At 50.9% G+C, this 15,219-nt stretch overlaps 1 protein-coding gene across 5 annotated transcripts; it reads left to right on the forward strand.

Moving 5' to 3' along the window:
• Nucleotides 1-141: 141 nt before the first annotated feature.
• LOC306646707 (adenylate kinase isoenzyme 1-like) lies at nt 142-15,133 on the forward strand (the record flags this gene model as incomplete). 5 transcript variants are annotated; one of them, XM_079115350.1, is made up of 5 exons in its annotated part: nt 142-434; nt 1,679-1,878; nt 3,048-3,161; nt 13,625-13,819; nt 14,407-15,133. In XM_079115350.1, the coding sequence occupies 5 exons, from the start codon at nt 284-286 to the stop codon at nt 14,473-14,475; spliced, it is 729 nt and encodes a 242-aa protein (XP_078971476.1). In that variant the 3' UTR covers nt 14,476-15,133. The 5 variants fall into 5 exon arrangements, with proteins under 5 accessions (XP_078971476.1, XP_078971477.1, XP_078971479.1 ...); XM_079115351.1 differs by having other exon boundaries at nt 13,673-13,819; XM_079115352.1 differs by having other exon boundaries at nt 378-434; nt 1,076-1,878.
• Between the last annotated feature and the right edge of the window lie 86 nt (nt 15,134-15,219).

Below are 15,219 nucleotides of genomic sequence, written 5' to 3' on the forward strand. Positions count from 1 at the left end.
CGCGCCTGCGCCGCAGCCCGACCGGAAGCGGAAGTCGTCTGGAGACGGCACCCTCTCCGTGGTTGTGGGCCAGTCAAGACCGTCACTTGTGTTTTCCCCTCCCTGCCCCATCTCAGACTCCGCACACCCAGGCCCAATCTGAGACAAATCAACCGCCTTCGGTGGTAGACGCACTCGTGTACAACGCAGATAATTTACCACGACGCGGGGGAACACCCCCTTCGTGACGTCACAGCCAGGGGCCGCGGGGCACCCTGGGTAACCTGGGAGGAAACGCCTGGTGATGCCCGGGTGCCTTGCGCATGCGCGCCGCGCTCCGGAAGTGGGAGCCAGGGGGCCGCGTCACCGTAGCAACCAAGGCTCGCCTTGTCGCGTCAAGCAGCAGCTAGGCTCTGCTTGGGCCTGTTGCGGGCTCCTTTCCTCCCCCTGCCCCGGTGTGTAGTGGGGCTCTCCAGCATCCGACAAAGTGGTCGGGGGCGGGGAGGGCCTTGTGACGTAGGGCAGAGCCCGGAGGGGTCAGGGAGTGGGCGGGGATGGGGTGCGACAAGCCCAAGGGATGCTGGCAGGATGGGTTTACACAAGTCCAAGCTGCCCCAGATGGGCAGGCCGTTGAGGCCCCAGGAGAAGGGTAATATCGCAGGGCTAGCTGGATTAATGGGGGAAGGAAAGGAGGCTAGAGGGCAGGAGAGAGGTGCAGGTACCCCTCCATCCGTGGCGTACACAGCCGCACATCCCCCGTCATCCTCTCACTGATCCATTTCGGAAGTAGTTGTGTGCCTTCTGAGTTCTGGGCCCTCGTGGTTAAAACAGTTCCGTATCTTCTTGGAGATTACAATGTAGCAGAGGAGACAGACTCGGAAAAATAGAATCTCCACCCAAGGAGGGAACAGGGGAAGCACTGTGGGGCTCTGAGGGTGGAGGGAAAAGGGGAGATTTCAAGTGGGCACTGAGGGATGCATAGGAGTTGGCTAAGCAAAGGGGTAGGGAAGCACGACACAAAAATTAGACCATAAACCACTGACTGTAGATGTGTGTGGTGTGTTTGGACATTTATTTATTCCCCATCCATTACTAGATGCCAGGAACCATGAGTGCTGGTGGAAGCAGAGGGATGGGTAACACAGAAACAGCCCTCCCCCTCTGAGTACAGAGGCTGGCTAGGGACACAAAACCAAGCGACGCAGGGAAAGTCATGACTGAAATGGGGTTCTGGGACAGAGGAGTCTCTTTCAGGCATTGGGGAAGACCTAATGATTGCACTGGAAACAGAAGAAATTGGGATAGGCAGGGATTTTCCTGGTGGAGGGAACAGCAAGGAGAAAGGAATTTGGCAAGTTCAGGAACAGGAAGGAGGACACTGGGCAGGTAGCATAGCATGTGCTTAAGGGCATGGGCAGGTCCTTTCCCTCTCAGCCCCGGTTTCCTCAACTTCCCTGAGGCCGCTCCCGGGGCCTAGCCTGTGCAGGCCCAGATCCCCCTCACCACACTGCTGCACGGCACCCCTGGACATGTGTTGTGCACAGACGTGCCCCCAGAGGCCCCCCAGGCCAACAAAGGCTATCCCCTGAGGCCTGTGTCCACTGTCATCCTAAGACACACTAGCTTGAGGACAATCCCGTCGGTACCAGCTGGCCCGTACCAGCACTCACCATGTTCCTCCTCCTCCCGGGCACCACAGACATCCTCAAGTCCTCCTTTATCATCTTTGTGGTGGGTGGCCCCGGCTGTGGCAAAGAGACACAGTGCAAGAATATGGCCATTAAGTATGGCTTCTGCCACGTGGGGCTGGGTCGGCTGCTGCGGCAGGAGGCCCAAAGGAGCACCCACCGGGGCCGGCAGATCCGTGACATCATGATGCAGGGGCTTCTGGTACCCACGGTGAGAACTCATGGGCAGAGGAGGTGCGGGGTGGACATCAGGACAAACTCTAGGAAGGCTGTGGCTCCCAGCTTGGCCAGTGCTTTGCTGTGCTGAGTCTCCTGTCTGGAAAACGGGGAGACGACATTAACAGCTGTGTCGTGGCTTGGAGTGCAGCTCAGTGGTAGACAATGTGCTGAGCATGTGTAAGATCCTGGGCTCCCTCCCCAGAAGCTCCCCAAAAAAGGTCATGCTGGGCAGGTACCTGGTACCTAAGAATTACTTAATAAAATTACATCTTATAGTCAGCAGATTCCACATCTGTAGATTCCACCAACTGGGGATTAAAAATATTCAGGAAAAAAGTTGCTGAAGATACGCAGACCTTTTCTTCTGTGGGCATTTCCTAAACAGCACCATCTTAAACAGCTGTTCTCATGGACTTGGCCTCGTGTGTCTGGACATGACTCCAGGTCTATGGTCGACTTTTGTCGGCTCTGTGCAAATGCTGCACCGTTTCACATGAGGGACTTGGGCATTCTTGGGTTTTGGTGTATGTGGAGGCACTGAACCAATTCCCCTTGTGTGCTAAAGGACTACATGTTTATTCTCTTTGTAACCCCATGTCACTGGCCTCTTCTGAAGGTGTTTAATAACCTGTAAAGAAGGGTAATTAATTCCAGTGCCTACCTTAAAGCATCATAGTAAAGATTAAATAGCAGTCTGCTCCTGGCAGATACTCACACAGCACACGGTTGACATGCCCAGTTCCCAGAAACGGTTTCCCCTGGGCTGGGGATGTGGCTCAGTGGTAGAGCGCCTGCCTAGCAAGTGTGAGGCCCTGAGTTCAAGTCCCGTTTACTGAGAAAAAGGGAAAAAGAAAAGTGTTTCCTGTTCCCCTAGGGCATCAGAGCAGACCCGGAATCCAGGGTACAACAAGACCCTGTCCCAAAAAAGCAAAACAAAGAAAACCCTGGCAGCTTAGGACTGAATGTGGCTCAGTGGCGGAGCACTTTGCCTAGCATGTGCAGGGCCCTGGGCTGCATCCCCAGCACTGGGGGACAGCAGGGTGTGGATCCAGGGCAGTGTGGAACATCGTGTTCCCCCATCCTCACCAGTTTGTAGAAACTGGTCTTCTGAGGACGGTGGGGGAGGGGCCCAGGCACTGACTTCTCCCTCTTCCTTCCCAGGGCCTCATCCTAGACATGATCAGCAAGAACATGTTGTCCCACCCAGAGAGCAGGGGCTTCCTCATCGATGGCTTTCCCCGGGAGCTGAAGCAGGCCAAGGAGTTTGAGCGCATTGTGAGTGCCCCCAAAGTGAGAGAGAGTGAGTGAGTGTGTGTGTGTGACTGTCCCTCTCTCCCCACCTTAGGTGAGGCTGCACTGGATGGAGATTGGAGGGGAAGAGGCCCAGGGCAGAGATGATAAAAGGAAAATGAAGCTTCTAGAACCTGGGATGAGGAGCTGGTGAGCTCTCTCAGGGCAAGGAAGTCATTGGAATATCTTGGTGCAATATCTTGGTGGCACCTGGTGGGTGGACTGCCCAGTGAGGAGCAGGTGGATCGAGCACCCACACAGTCCATAAGGAAGGAATATGGTCTGCACTCCTTTTGGCGGGTTTGGCATTTGTGGAGGGGGTCCTTGGGCTTCCATTCCTGCCTCTACCATCTCAATTTTGTGACCCTGGACAAGCCCCTTGATCCCCTGTGAAATATCAGAATGAGCCAGGTGCAGCGGGGCACGCCTGTCATCCCAGTGAGTCAGGAGGCCGAGGCAGGAGGATCGCAAGTTCAAAGCCAGCCTCAGCAACAGTGAGGCGCCGAGCAACTCAGTGAGACCCTGTCTCTAAATAAAGTACAGACTAGGGCTGGGATGTGGCTCAGTGGTTGAGTGCCCCGGAGTTCATTCCCCGGTACCTCCCCCCCAAAAATCAGAATGATAATGGTGTGAGCACATGGAACATTCCAGAAGATGAATTCATCCACACAGAGTGTTGAGAACAGCACTGGACTCTGCAGAAGCTCAGGAAGCGTTCACACTGCTATTGCCATGGGGACGTGCAGGCCCCCGAGTTGCCAAGTCAGTCAGTTTTCCAGAGAAGCTGGTGTGGAAGCTCCCCCGTTTTTAAGTGTTAGGCACTGATTCTTAAAAGAAAATGGGTGGCACTGTGTAGTCCAGACGGAACACAGGTGGACCACACGCTCGAGGCTCTGGTTTTCCAGCTTCTGTCCTGAGGCTCTGCAGCCACTTGTGGGGTACATTTAGCTGGCATTGTCCCCGGACACCTCTTTAGGCTTGGTGCTGGGCTGGGGCTGAGGCAGACAGAGAAATTAATCAGCTGGGCCTTTGCCCTCGCAGGGAAAGAAAGGCGGCCGCTTGAAGCCTTTAACTTCATCACAGTGAGTACAACAGAACTACTTCCACGGAGGTGTGAACAAAGGGCAGGGCCCCACCCACACATGGGGACAGCTGTCTCAGCTCCCAGTGACCTTTGATGCCATCAAAGTGCCAGGACTTCTTTGAAGGGATTTTAAGTGGAATCTCAAAAATCCCAGAAAAGCCTAGGACCTCCAGCCTGCCATGGATTTCTTTTCCAGCGTGTCCATTTCTAAGTAGAATTGAAATGATCCCAATGGGACAGGGCACCTGATCTGGTGTCCATACAGGTCCTTTGGTAAGGTCCAAGTTGACCCCCTTCTGTCACTCACTCTCCGTGTCCTCTCTTGACGGGGATCCCACGTGCACCCGCCAAACTGAGGAGCCCCTGCTCTCCCAGCGCCCTCCGGGCTGCTCATCTCTGAACCACGCCCACAGAGCTCACCCTGCGTCCCCGCCCTGTGCGCTGCAGGGCCTCTGCATTCGCGCACAGGCATCTGAGGAGCAGGGGCCACACCTGTCCCATGAAGGCGGGATCCCCAGACTAGGGGCAGGCAGCGCGCCCCCTAGTACTATCTGAGGTGCGCAGATTGATAGCCCCTTGGCATCCTCATGGGGATTGGTTCCAGGACTCCCTGAGGCCAAAAATGGAGAGATGCTCGAGACCTTATGATGCAGGGCACAGTGTTTGATAGAACCTGTGCACACTCTTCTGTAGGCTCTGACATTTTGTTTACTTTTGGGGGGGGTGCCAGGAATGAACCCATGGCTCCATGCCTGCAGGCAAGCACTCTAGACTGAGACACACCCCTTGTCCCCTCCTGTGGACCTCAGTCATCTCGAGGGACTTACAACACCTGGTACAGTGTCCGTGCTGTGTGAGTAGCTGTCCCTTGTATCTGTTTAGGGACTGACAGCAAGGAAAGAAGTCTGTACCTGTTGGGAGATGCAATTTTTCTAATATTTTCGGTCTGTGTTTGGTTGAACAGCAGAGACAGAAACAGAGGACGGAACCTAACATTTTTAGTTACCCCCATGGCCAGTGCCATTAATTTTCCAAGGATCCAAGTAATGATATCACTACCTTAAAAAGTAAGCAGTATGAAAAGGAAGGGAATGGCTTGGGGGTGTCAACCGGGGCTGGCAGTGAGCAGATCCGGAGGCACCAGCCCAGGTCGGCCGGTGGAAGCAGACACCCTGGTCACAGTCACTGTCCTCACCCGAGAGGGAGAGTTGCCAGCTCTGTTCTCACTGCTCCTGAGTGGGAAGCCAGCAGTGAAGCCTTTCAATGTTTGTGACGAAAGTGTGGAACTCATGGCAGTGGGACAGTAGCAGGTACAGCCACCGTCACCGTGTGGCCACACTGGTTCTCTCTGCGTCCAGCCCACTGCCCAGCGGTGCTTGTGTATCTGTGTCCTCCCCAAACCTCACGCTGACCGTGACCTGGCCTCTGAAGCCGTGGACGTTCATTCCTCAGTACTAACTTCACTTTCTTCAGCGTCTCCTGAATGTCTCTTAAAGCGGCTTGGTTAGCCTGGGGAGCCCAGCACCAGTGTCTCCACAGGGCCTCTCCCAGCCCACCAGGGTCTGTCCCCTGCACTGTGTCCCTTCCCGTGTCCCTCATCTTCCCTGCACCCAGAAGGTCAGCCAGAGGCGGTCTCAGATCCAGGTTCACTACTTTGTTTTCCATGCACGAGTGTTTTACTTAGCATGTGTTTCTCAAAGAGGAGACTGGTAAAGCCGAGCGCCCGCCGTCCCGCTGGGGCCTCCTCTCGGCAGCCTGGAGGTCCTGCCCGGGTGTCTGCGTGCGGAACCGCCGCTCCTGTTGGGTGGCAAGGCAGGCGCTGCAGTTGGCTGATGGGAGTCCTGCCTCGCTTTCTCTCAGTGCGTCCTTTATCTCGGTCTCTCTTTTTTTTCCTCTTGCAATTTCTTGAAGAAACCTGGTGTTCAGCTCACTCAGTGTCACATGGTGTGCATCTCACTGATGGCAAAGCCGTATTTATGTTAGTGTTTCTTGGTGCCGGGTCGGGGCCAGAGCCCAGGGCACACGCGTGCTGAGCATGCACTTCACCCCAGCCACCCCTGCCAGCGGTTTTCAGAACTCCTGCCTCTGCGGTTCTATGAACTGGGACTCAGCATCACCTTTGTCCCATCTATCAGGAGGAGCCTCCTCTTGTCTCCTCGAGACGGTTTGTTGGTTTCTTAAATGTGTCAGGCCCCGTGTTTTCGGGGGCCCAGTGGTGGTCCTGGGAGAGGGGAGAACAGCGCTGGGGGCCGGCACAAGCTCAGCGTGGAGCGTGTGCTCAGCACCTGTGTGACCCTGGAGTCCATCCCCAGCAGCACCACAGCCAGACCCGCTCAATGGCAGCGGGGAAAACGAACTGATCAAAACCCAGAGCTCATGTTGGACAGACAGAAGTCCCTTCCTGCCGAGCTTTGACAGTGGTGGGGATCACATCCTGCCTGTCCCTGAGCAGTTTGGTCCTGCCAGGGCTTGCCGGATAGGTCCGAGCGGAGCGCGGCGGAGGCTCCTGGGTGCCTGAGGCCGCGCTCTTAGGCCGGAGTCTGTTGGGAGCTGAATTGTGTCTCTCAGCAGGGAGTGGGGGCCACCTGTCGTCCAGGTGCCGGGTGAGGCTGAGGCCCGGAGATTGCAGGTTCCAGGTCAGCCTGGGTAATTTAGTGAGACCCTGTCTCAAAATAAAAATATAGTAAGGACCGGGGTGTAGCTCAGCCATCAAGCGCCCCTGGGTTCCATTCCTAGCACCGAAAAAGAAAAAGACCAAGACCTAGGGCTGGGTGTGGCCGGTGATAGAGCCCTCGTCCAGCACGTGTGAGGTCCTGGTTCCTTCCCAAGCACGTGTGCACACACACATGCACATACACACAAGAAATGAAATAAATATTAAAATCCTAGCCTCTAAGACCTTGGAATGTGACTGTATATATTTGGAAATAGTCTTTAATGGACTCATTAGTGTGTGCCTAATCCATTGCGAGGACGGTCCCATAAGAAGGTATGGGGACACAGACACAGGGGTGACCATGTGGGAACACAGCCACGGAGAGAGGACCTGGGGGAGGGCAGCCCTGCAGACACCTTGACCTTGGACTTGCAGTCTCCAGAACTGTGGGAACATCAGTTTTCCTTGTTCATGTCATTAGATCTTCCTTGCTACTTTGTCAAGACCGTCCTCAGGAAAGGTCACGGCCGTTACTGTTGCAGAATGCCCATCAGCCTCTTGCCTAATGGTTTCATCTGTTGCTGAGCTGAATTGTTTATTTAATTAAATGTTGCTAAATGCTAAGTTTTCCCTTCTGGCCAGTTTCCCCATATTTATGCATTGGAATTTTTCCCTAATGAAGAACGTTTGCTTCCTCCACTAGAACTCTGGTTATCCTGAAATCCTGCTCTAGGAGAGGGCTGGGATGAACACCTGGCCCTTGGCCTGTAGCAGTGGACAGGAGCCACCCCTGTGCGGATGATAGGATCCGTTGTCCTGTGGCTCCTGTCCTGCTCTCTCGCTCGCTGTGAACTCCTGTGCACACAGTTGGCCTCCTGTCTGTGGGTCTCTCATCCATAGATTCAAGCAGCCGCAGGTGGAAAGATTCATTTTAAAAATCGCCCCTTGCTGGGTGTGATGGCACATGAGACAGGTGGAGGATCAAGTTCCAGGCCTGCCTGGGCAACTCAGTGAGGTTTTGTCTCCAAGTAAAAACCAGAAAGGGCCGGAGGTGCAGCTGTGCCTCAGGCCCTGGGTTCAGTCCCCAGAACTGGGGGAAACATGGCTTCTGTGCCGAAAACATACAGGCTTCCTTGTTGCTGTTCCCGAAGCACCAGCATAGCACCTCTGACACAGTGCCGACGTCGTGTGGGGTGTCCTAAGTCATCTGCAGAGGATTTCAGCTCTGTGGGAGGATGTGCGGAGACTCTGTGCAAGTGCTGTGCCATTTTGTGGAAGGGACTTGAGCTTGGATTTTGGTTCTGTTGTGTTCCTGGAACCGTCCCCCGTGGATGCCAAGGGGCAACTGTCCCTATTCAGTGTGTTCCAGTCAGCTGCAGTCATCTTCCTTTTTAAATTTCTAATTTGTTTTTTCAGTTAGCTATCTTCCTGATGCTCAATATGGCGCACCTTGGCCTCGAGGCGCCCCTTCATGCTGACCCGGCGACCTCTTCCCGTTGAACACAGCTTTCTGGCGCAGGACTCTGAGCCTCCCTGGCCCTCCTCCTGCCCTGTCCCAGGCCGGCCCTTTCTCAAGGAACCCTCGTTAAGTGGCGCTTGTCTGGGGGCAGAGAGCGCACATTACTGTGGGTGTTTCCAGCCAACAGCGGACAGAGTGAAGAAACTCATATTTTCTTTTCGCTTTGCGGGTCTGGGGACGAACCAGGTCTTCCGGTGTTAAGCAAGTCCGTCCTCTGCCACTGAGCCCTACCCCAGGTCAGAACACATGCTTTTTTTTTTTTTTTTTTTAATTTATTTTTATTGTAAACAAATGGGATACATGTTGTTTCTGTTTGTACATGGAGTAACAGCATACCATTTGCGTAATCATACATTCACATAGGGTAATGAGGTTTGATTCATTCTGTTATTTTTTCCTCCCCCCCCACCCCTCCCACCCCTCTTTTCCCTCTATACAGTCCCTCCTTCCTCCATTCTTGCCCACCTCCTACCCCCCATTAAGTGTCATCATCCGCTTATCAGTGAGATCATTTGTCTTTTGGATTTTTGAGATTGGCTTATCTCACTTAGCATGATATTCTCCAATTTCATCCATTTGCCTGCAAATGCCACAATTTTATTATTCTTTATAGCTGAGTAATATTCCATTGTATATATATATACCACAGTTTCTTTATCCATTCATCAATTGAAGGACATCTAGGTTGGTTCCACACTCTGGCTATTGTGAATTGAGCAGCTATGAACATTGATGTGGCTGTATCTCTGTAGTGTGCTGATTTTAAGCCCTTTGGATATAGGCCAAGGAGTGGGATAGCTGGATCAAATGGTGGGTCTATTCCAAGTTTTCTAAGGAATCTTTACACTGCTTTCCAGAGTGGCTGCACTAATTTGCAGCCCCCCCAGCAATGTATGAGTGTAATTACCTTTTTCCCCACATCCTCTCCAACACCTATTGTTGCTTGTATTCTTGATAATCGCCATTCTAATTGGGGTGAGATGGACTCTTAGTGTAGTTTTGATTTGCATTTCTCTTATTACTAAAGATGGTGAACATTGTTTCATATGTTTGTTGATTGCTTGTAGATCTTCCGTGAAGCATCTGTTCATATCCCTAGCCCATTTGTTGATTGTGTTATTTGTATTCTGGTGTAGAGTTTTTTTGAGTTCTTTATATATTCTGGAAATTAGTGTTCTATCTGAAGTATGAGTGGCAAAGATATTCTCCCACTCTATAGGCTCTCTCTTCGCATTGCTGATAGTTTCCTTTGCTGAGAGAAAGCTATTTGGTTTGAATCTATCCCAGTTGTTGATTCTTGCTTTTATTTCTTGTGCTATGGGAGTCCTGTTAAGGAAGTCTGATCCTAAGCCAACAAGTTGAAGATTTGGACCTACTTTTTCTTCTACAAGATGCAGGGTCTGTGGTCTGATTCCAAGTTCCTTGATCCACTGTGAGTTGATTTTTGTGCAGGGTAAGAGATAGGGGTTTAGTTTCATTCTGTTGCATATGGATTTCCAGTTTTCCCAGCACCATTTGTTGAACAGGCTATCTTTTCTCCATTGCATATTTTTGGCACCTTTGTCTAGTATTAGAAAATTGTATTTATTTGGGTTTGTGTCCGTGTCCTCTATTCTGTACCATTGATCTACCTGTCTATTTTGGTGCCAATACCATGCCGTTTTAGAACACATACTTTTGAAAGCACAAGTCCACACTGATCTTAGCAGTTCACACATGACATTTACAGTGTTTTACTTCTCTCTTCCCTGTCACTAAAAATTTGGGTTGCTATCAGTGTACTCGTTTGCATTATCCCATGAGATACAAAATAGCTTCCAACAACATGTTGTTATTAACTACTAAACTTGGTGCAGTGGTGCACACCTGTCATCCCAGCGGCTTGGGAGGCCGAAGCAGAAGGTTCACAAGTTCAAGGTCAGCCTCAGCAACTTAGTGAGACCTGTCTCAAAATAAAAAATAAAGTAGGTCTCGGGATGCATAGGTCAGCGGGAAAGTGCCTCTGAGTGGGTTCAGTCCCCGGTACCACCAGTTTTTTTTTCCCTAAGAATAAAACTGCTGACATAAATTTAAGCTTTCTTAAAGTTTTACTCTTCCTTATAATATATCCCCCCATGGATGGATGTAAATAAAAAATACCAGGCCATTTGGAATAATGATTTTCTCTGTAATTTTAATTGTGTGATGAGACTGATACACAATTGAACTCGTTTGTTTCCGTTTGGCTTTTTATAATTAGGGACTCCTTTTTTGTTTGAGATGTTTATTATTTACTTATTGGTGGCACTGGGGATCAAAACCAAGGTCTTGTGCATGCTAAATATTTCATCTTACTCATTTATTTTTTGTGATTGTGTGTGTGTGCTAAGTGTGAGCTCTACCACTGAGCTGTTCCTAAAATTTAATTTTTGAACTGGGAAATTATTTCATGCTTCCAAAACCAAAGCCATGTGAAGACACATCCTGAGTCCGGTACCCCTCCCCACCCGTCTGCCCTGCTCCTCCCGCGCTAGCCTTTTCAGTAGTTCTTGTCTTGTTGCTGTTTTCAGAAATAAAGTGGGGATGTGTGTGTCCCCATCTCTCTCTGCACATCCTTCCCTCTCCCCACTTTCAGTGTTTGCTCGTATGCAGTTCTCCGTCTGTGTCCAGAGAACTCCCTGTGACCTTATGGGACCCCACTGCACAGCCGGGCGATCATGTATGCAGTGGGTTTCTCGTGGCTCTCGATTGTTTCCAGTCTCTTGCCTCCACAGACCATGCCACGCTACCTAACTTGGACTGTCGTCTCCTAACTTCGCTATCTTTGAAACGCATTCTTAGGAGTGGAATTGCTGGGTGAAAGAGCAAAGCACAAATGATTTTGCTGGACACTCAGGCGGCTCTTCATTTGACATGGGTACCAGCAGCCCCACTAACAAAGGATGCCGCCAGGGTCTTGGATTTTTGTCAACCTGCTTAAGTGAAAAGTGATATTTCAGTGCAGTATTATCGGCGTTTCTCTGACCGAGTTAAGTCCCCAAAGTTAAAAGGCCACCTGTGTGAACCCCTTCTATACTTTTTATTTTTCTTCAAATAATTGTTGGTGTTTTCCTTGCTGATTTTTTTCCCCCGGTACCAGGGATTGAACCCAGAAGTGTTTAACTGTTGAGCGACATCCCCAGCCCTTTTAAAGCTTTTTATTTTTATTTTATTTATTTATTTATTTTTATTTTGGCAGGTTCTGCTATGTTGCTGAGGCTGACTTTGAATTTGTAATCCTCCTGCCTCAGCCTCCGGAGCCCCAGGGATTTCTGCTTCCTCGTTAATTCTTAGAAACTCTTTCTACATTAGTGGTGTTAATTTTTTTGATATGGCTTGCAGATTTTTTCCCAGTGTGTCAGTTACCTTTTAACTTTATTTATTGTGTGTGTTTATACACTATTTTTTTTTTTTTTCTGTAGAGCAAGTAATGTTTCCTCCTCCTCCTCCTCCTCCTCCTCTCTCCTTCCTCCCTCTCCTTCTCCCTACGTTGCCACCATGGCCACACAGTCCAGTGCCTGGATTCAGGTGATCCTCTGGCTTCCACCTCCCAAGTGCCAAGCCCAAGGCACACAGCACTCCCCTGGCTAAGGCAACTCGTTTTCAAATGTTCACCCCATTTATCAACCTTTACCATTATTGTTCCTGGATTTTGCGGTGTAATTTATTTCACTCCCAGGATATAAGGTGATTCTTCCATGTTGTTTTTTCCTAGTTCCCATATGGTTTCTTTTGATTTGTTTGAGGCTAGTTTGGACAATGAAGGAAGGAGCCAAATTTTAGCTTCTTCTGAGTTGCTAACCAGTTATCCCAACACCATTTATTTAAAAGTCCATCCCTTCTCCACTGACGTAGGATATCCCCTGGCCATACAGCAAGTTGCTACATTGACCTGGATCTACTTCTGTTCTTTGTTTTGTTCTATTTATCTAGTTGCGTGCTGCTATTATAGAGGCTTTGTCACGTTTTAATATCTAGTAGGATTCGATGTCCCTCCCCGACCTCTGCCACCTGTTGCTTTTCTCTTCCAAGCATCTCCTGGGCATTTCTGCTGATTTCTTCAACCTTATCTCCATTAAAAAGTTATGTTCTTATCACATTTAAATTATAAGCTAATTTAGGATGACTTGGCTCCTTTATAACATAGTCAGCCCTTTGTATCTGCCAGTTTCACACACATGGTTTCCCGCCACTGTGAAGTCAACCAACCACTGATCACAAATATTTTTAAAAAAAATTGCATCTGTACTGAACAAGTATGCTTCCCCCTGTCATTCCATAAACTATAAACACCTATTTACAGAGTTTTACACCTATTTACAATGTAAATTACCTATTTACACCTATTTACAATATAAATATTTATTTATATTGCATGAGGTATTACAAGTCATTTAGAAATGATTTGAAAGTCTATGGGAGGCCAGGCAGAGTGGCTCATGCCTGTAATCCAGCAACTCAGGTTGAGGCAGGAGGATACAAGTTCCAGACCAGCCTCAGCAACTTAGTGAGACCCAGTCTCAAAAAATACATACAGGGCAGGGGAGGGTAGCTCAGTGGGAGAGTGCCCCTGAATTCAATCCCAAGTACAACACACACACACACACACGCACACACACACACACACACACACACAGGATGTGGGTAGATTGTGTGAATTATTTCATTTTATGAGAGATTCAGGTATCCAGATTGTGACACCTGTGGGCAGTCCTGGAACCAGTCCCCTGGTGAGACTGAAGGACAACTGCACAGTGGTCATGGAGTCAGGAAATGTGTTATGTGCTGATACAGAATCATCTCTGCTGAGTGAAGTCATGGTAAATCATGTTTTTACCTCTTGCATAAAAAAGAAGGAAGAGTATCAGAGGCATATTTGTTTGTGCCATAGACTCTAAGGTTGTCCTAGCAGGAGGGCCAAGAGCAGATGCCCTCACTGCCTCCAGGAGGGTGGCCCTGGGCAGGCGGGGCAGCAAGACCCACTCTCCCATGTGCCTTGTCTGGCTCAGGAGCTCTGTGAACATAATTGACCTAGCTCTCCAAAAAGTAAGTACATAGAACTTGAATTAAGCAAAAGAGACCAGGGAGGCCCGGAATTTCTCACGCCAGGTCTCTGGGAGAACTGATGCCCAGGGCCCCTTCCTCATCCAGTCCCCTTGGTTGGTGCCTAGGTGGGCCGGGCCCCCGACATTGTCATCGCGTTTGACTGTTCCATGCAGACCATGGTCCGGCGGGTGCTGCACCGGGGCCAGGTGGAACACAGGGCAGAAGACTGTGAGGTGGTCATGTTTCGTCACCTGGCGACCTATTACACCTTGTGTGAGCCTGTCTTGACCTTCTACCAACAGAAGAACCTGCTGCGAAATGTAGGTAACTCCCCCTGGTCAGTCACACACCCTAGAAAGTCAGTCAAGCTTGCCCAGCTCAGGGCCACCGAGGCTGGCCTTGGTTTCCCCAGCACACACCAGGGGCTTTCCTCCACTAAGCACAGGCTGTGTGAAGCACAGGACGTAACAGGCTCTAAAACACCAAGAAATCCTTTAGGTTTCACGTTCCCTTACAGACGAACGCATCCTCAGGGTGTCACAGTTCATGGTGACCTGCCTGGCTCCTGTACTCTTCAGCGTAATGCGGATGCAGGGACTGTGTATCCTTGTCCCTGTCCCAAGTCTGAGCTGTGCCTTCTCCTCCCACATCCCGGGCTCAAGTGCAGCACCTCCAGGTCCACCTTTAGCTGGAATGGGATGGACAGAGGGCTGCTCTTGCACCACCCACCCTTCTGGACTGGGCCAAGGGACAGCATTTCCCACCCTGACCCCTCTTGCTATGTCCCATGGCCTTGGGGTGGCACCTGGGCTGGCTAACCTGCAGGTGTCCCAGGCGTATCTGAGGGTGGGGGGCAGTGTCCCTGCCACGGGACTTACACCTTACTCTTGGGCTCCCCCTTTCCTAGATTTTGGCAGAAGAAGCTCCAGAGAACATTTTTGCCAAGTGTTGCTCTGTCATTGAAAGTTTGTGGTGAGCTGGTAGGGGCCGGGGGCTTGGGCCGGCCCCCACCCCAGAGCCTGTGCAGGACTCAAGAGGGGTGTGGTGCCTGCAACATCCACCAGGGGCCCAGGGAGCCCTGCCCTGAGCAGATCCTGCTTCCCAGGTCCCTACAGTGGGGGTAGGTGCCTAACACACCTGGACAAGGTGAGCTCCTACCCGGTGTGGTCGGCCTGGCCAGTGGACCCAGGCCACTACTTTTTGATTATGAACCCTGATTTGTAAATGTTAGTATTCACCCATAACCTCGGAGACCTGCCACCGTCCACCTTGGGCCAGACAGGTCGCAGCTCTCAGTGCCCTCTGCCATCCAGTTGCCTCAGTGGGCAGTGGCACAAGCCACACCTCCACCCCAGGCTGTTAGAACCAAAGATGGGTACAGGACAAGCTGGGCCACTCCTGAGGCACAGCCACTGCACGAGGCTCTGCAGTGACGGCTGCATCCATGGGAACCCTTGTCCCTGGAGGGTGCTTTGCTTCCCAAGTTCCCAGAGGGAAAAACAGGGACAGGGGACTGCCCTGCCAGGACTCAGCCACTGTCTCCTTCCCAGAGGTGAACGGCAGTCTTGGAGGACCACATCCCACTCCCTTGGGTTGAACCTGTTCCTCAAACAGAACTGCGGCCAGCATGCAGTTTCTTTCTTTCTTTTTTTTAACAAAAAGCAGTTTATTTAACAACAACAACAACAAAAAAAAAGCGGGGGGGGGGGGGGGGATAAGA

The sequence above is a fragment of the Sciurus vulgaris genome (assembly GCF_902686455.1).
Source record: "Sciurus vulgaris genome assembly, chromosome: 16".
NCBI classification, from domain to species: domain Eukaryota; kingdom Metazoa; phylum Chordata; class Mammalia; order Rodentia; family Sciuridae; genus Sciurus; species Sciurus vulgaris.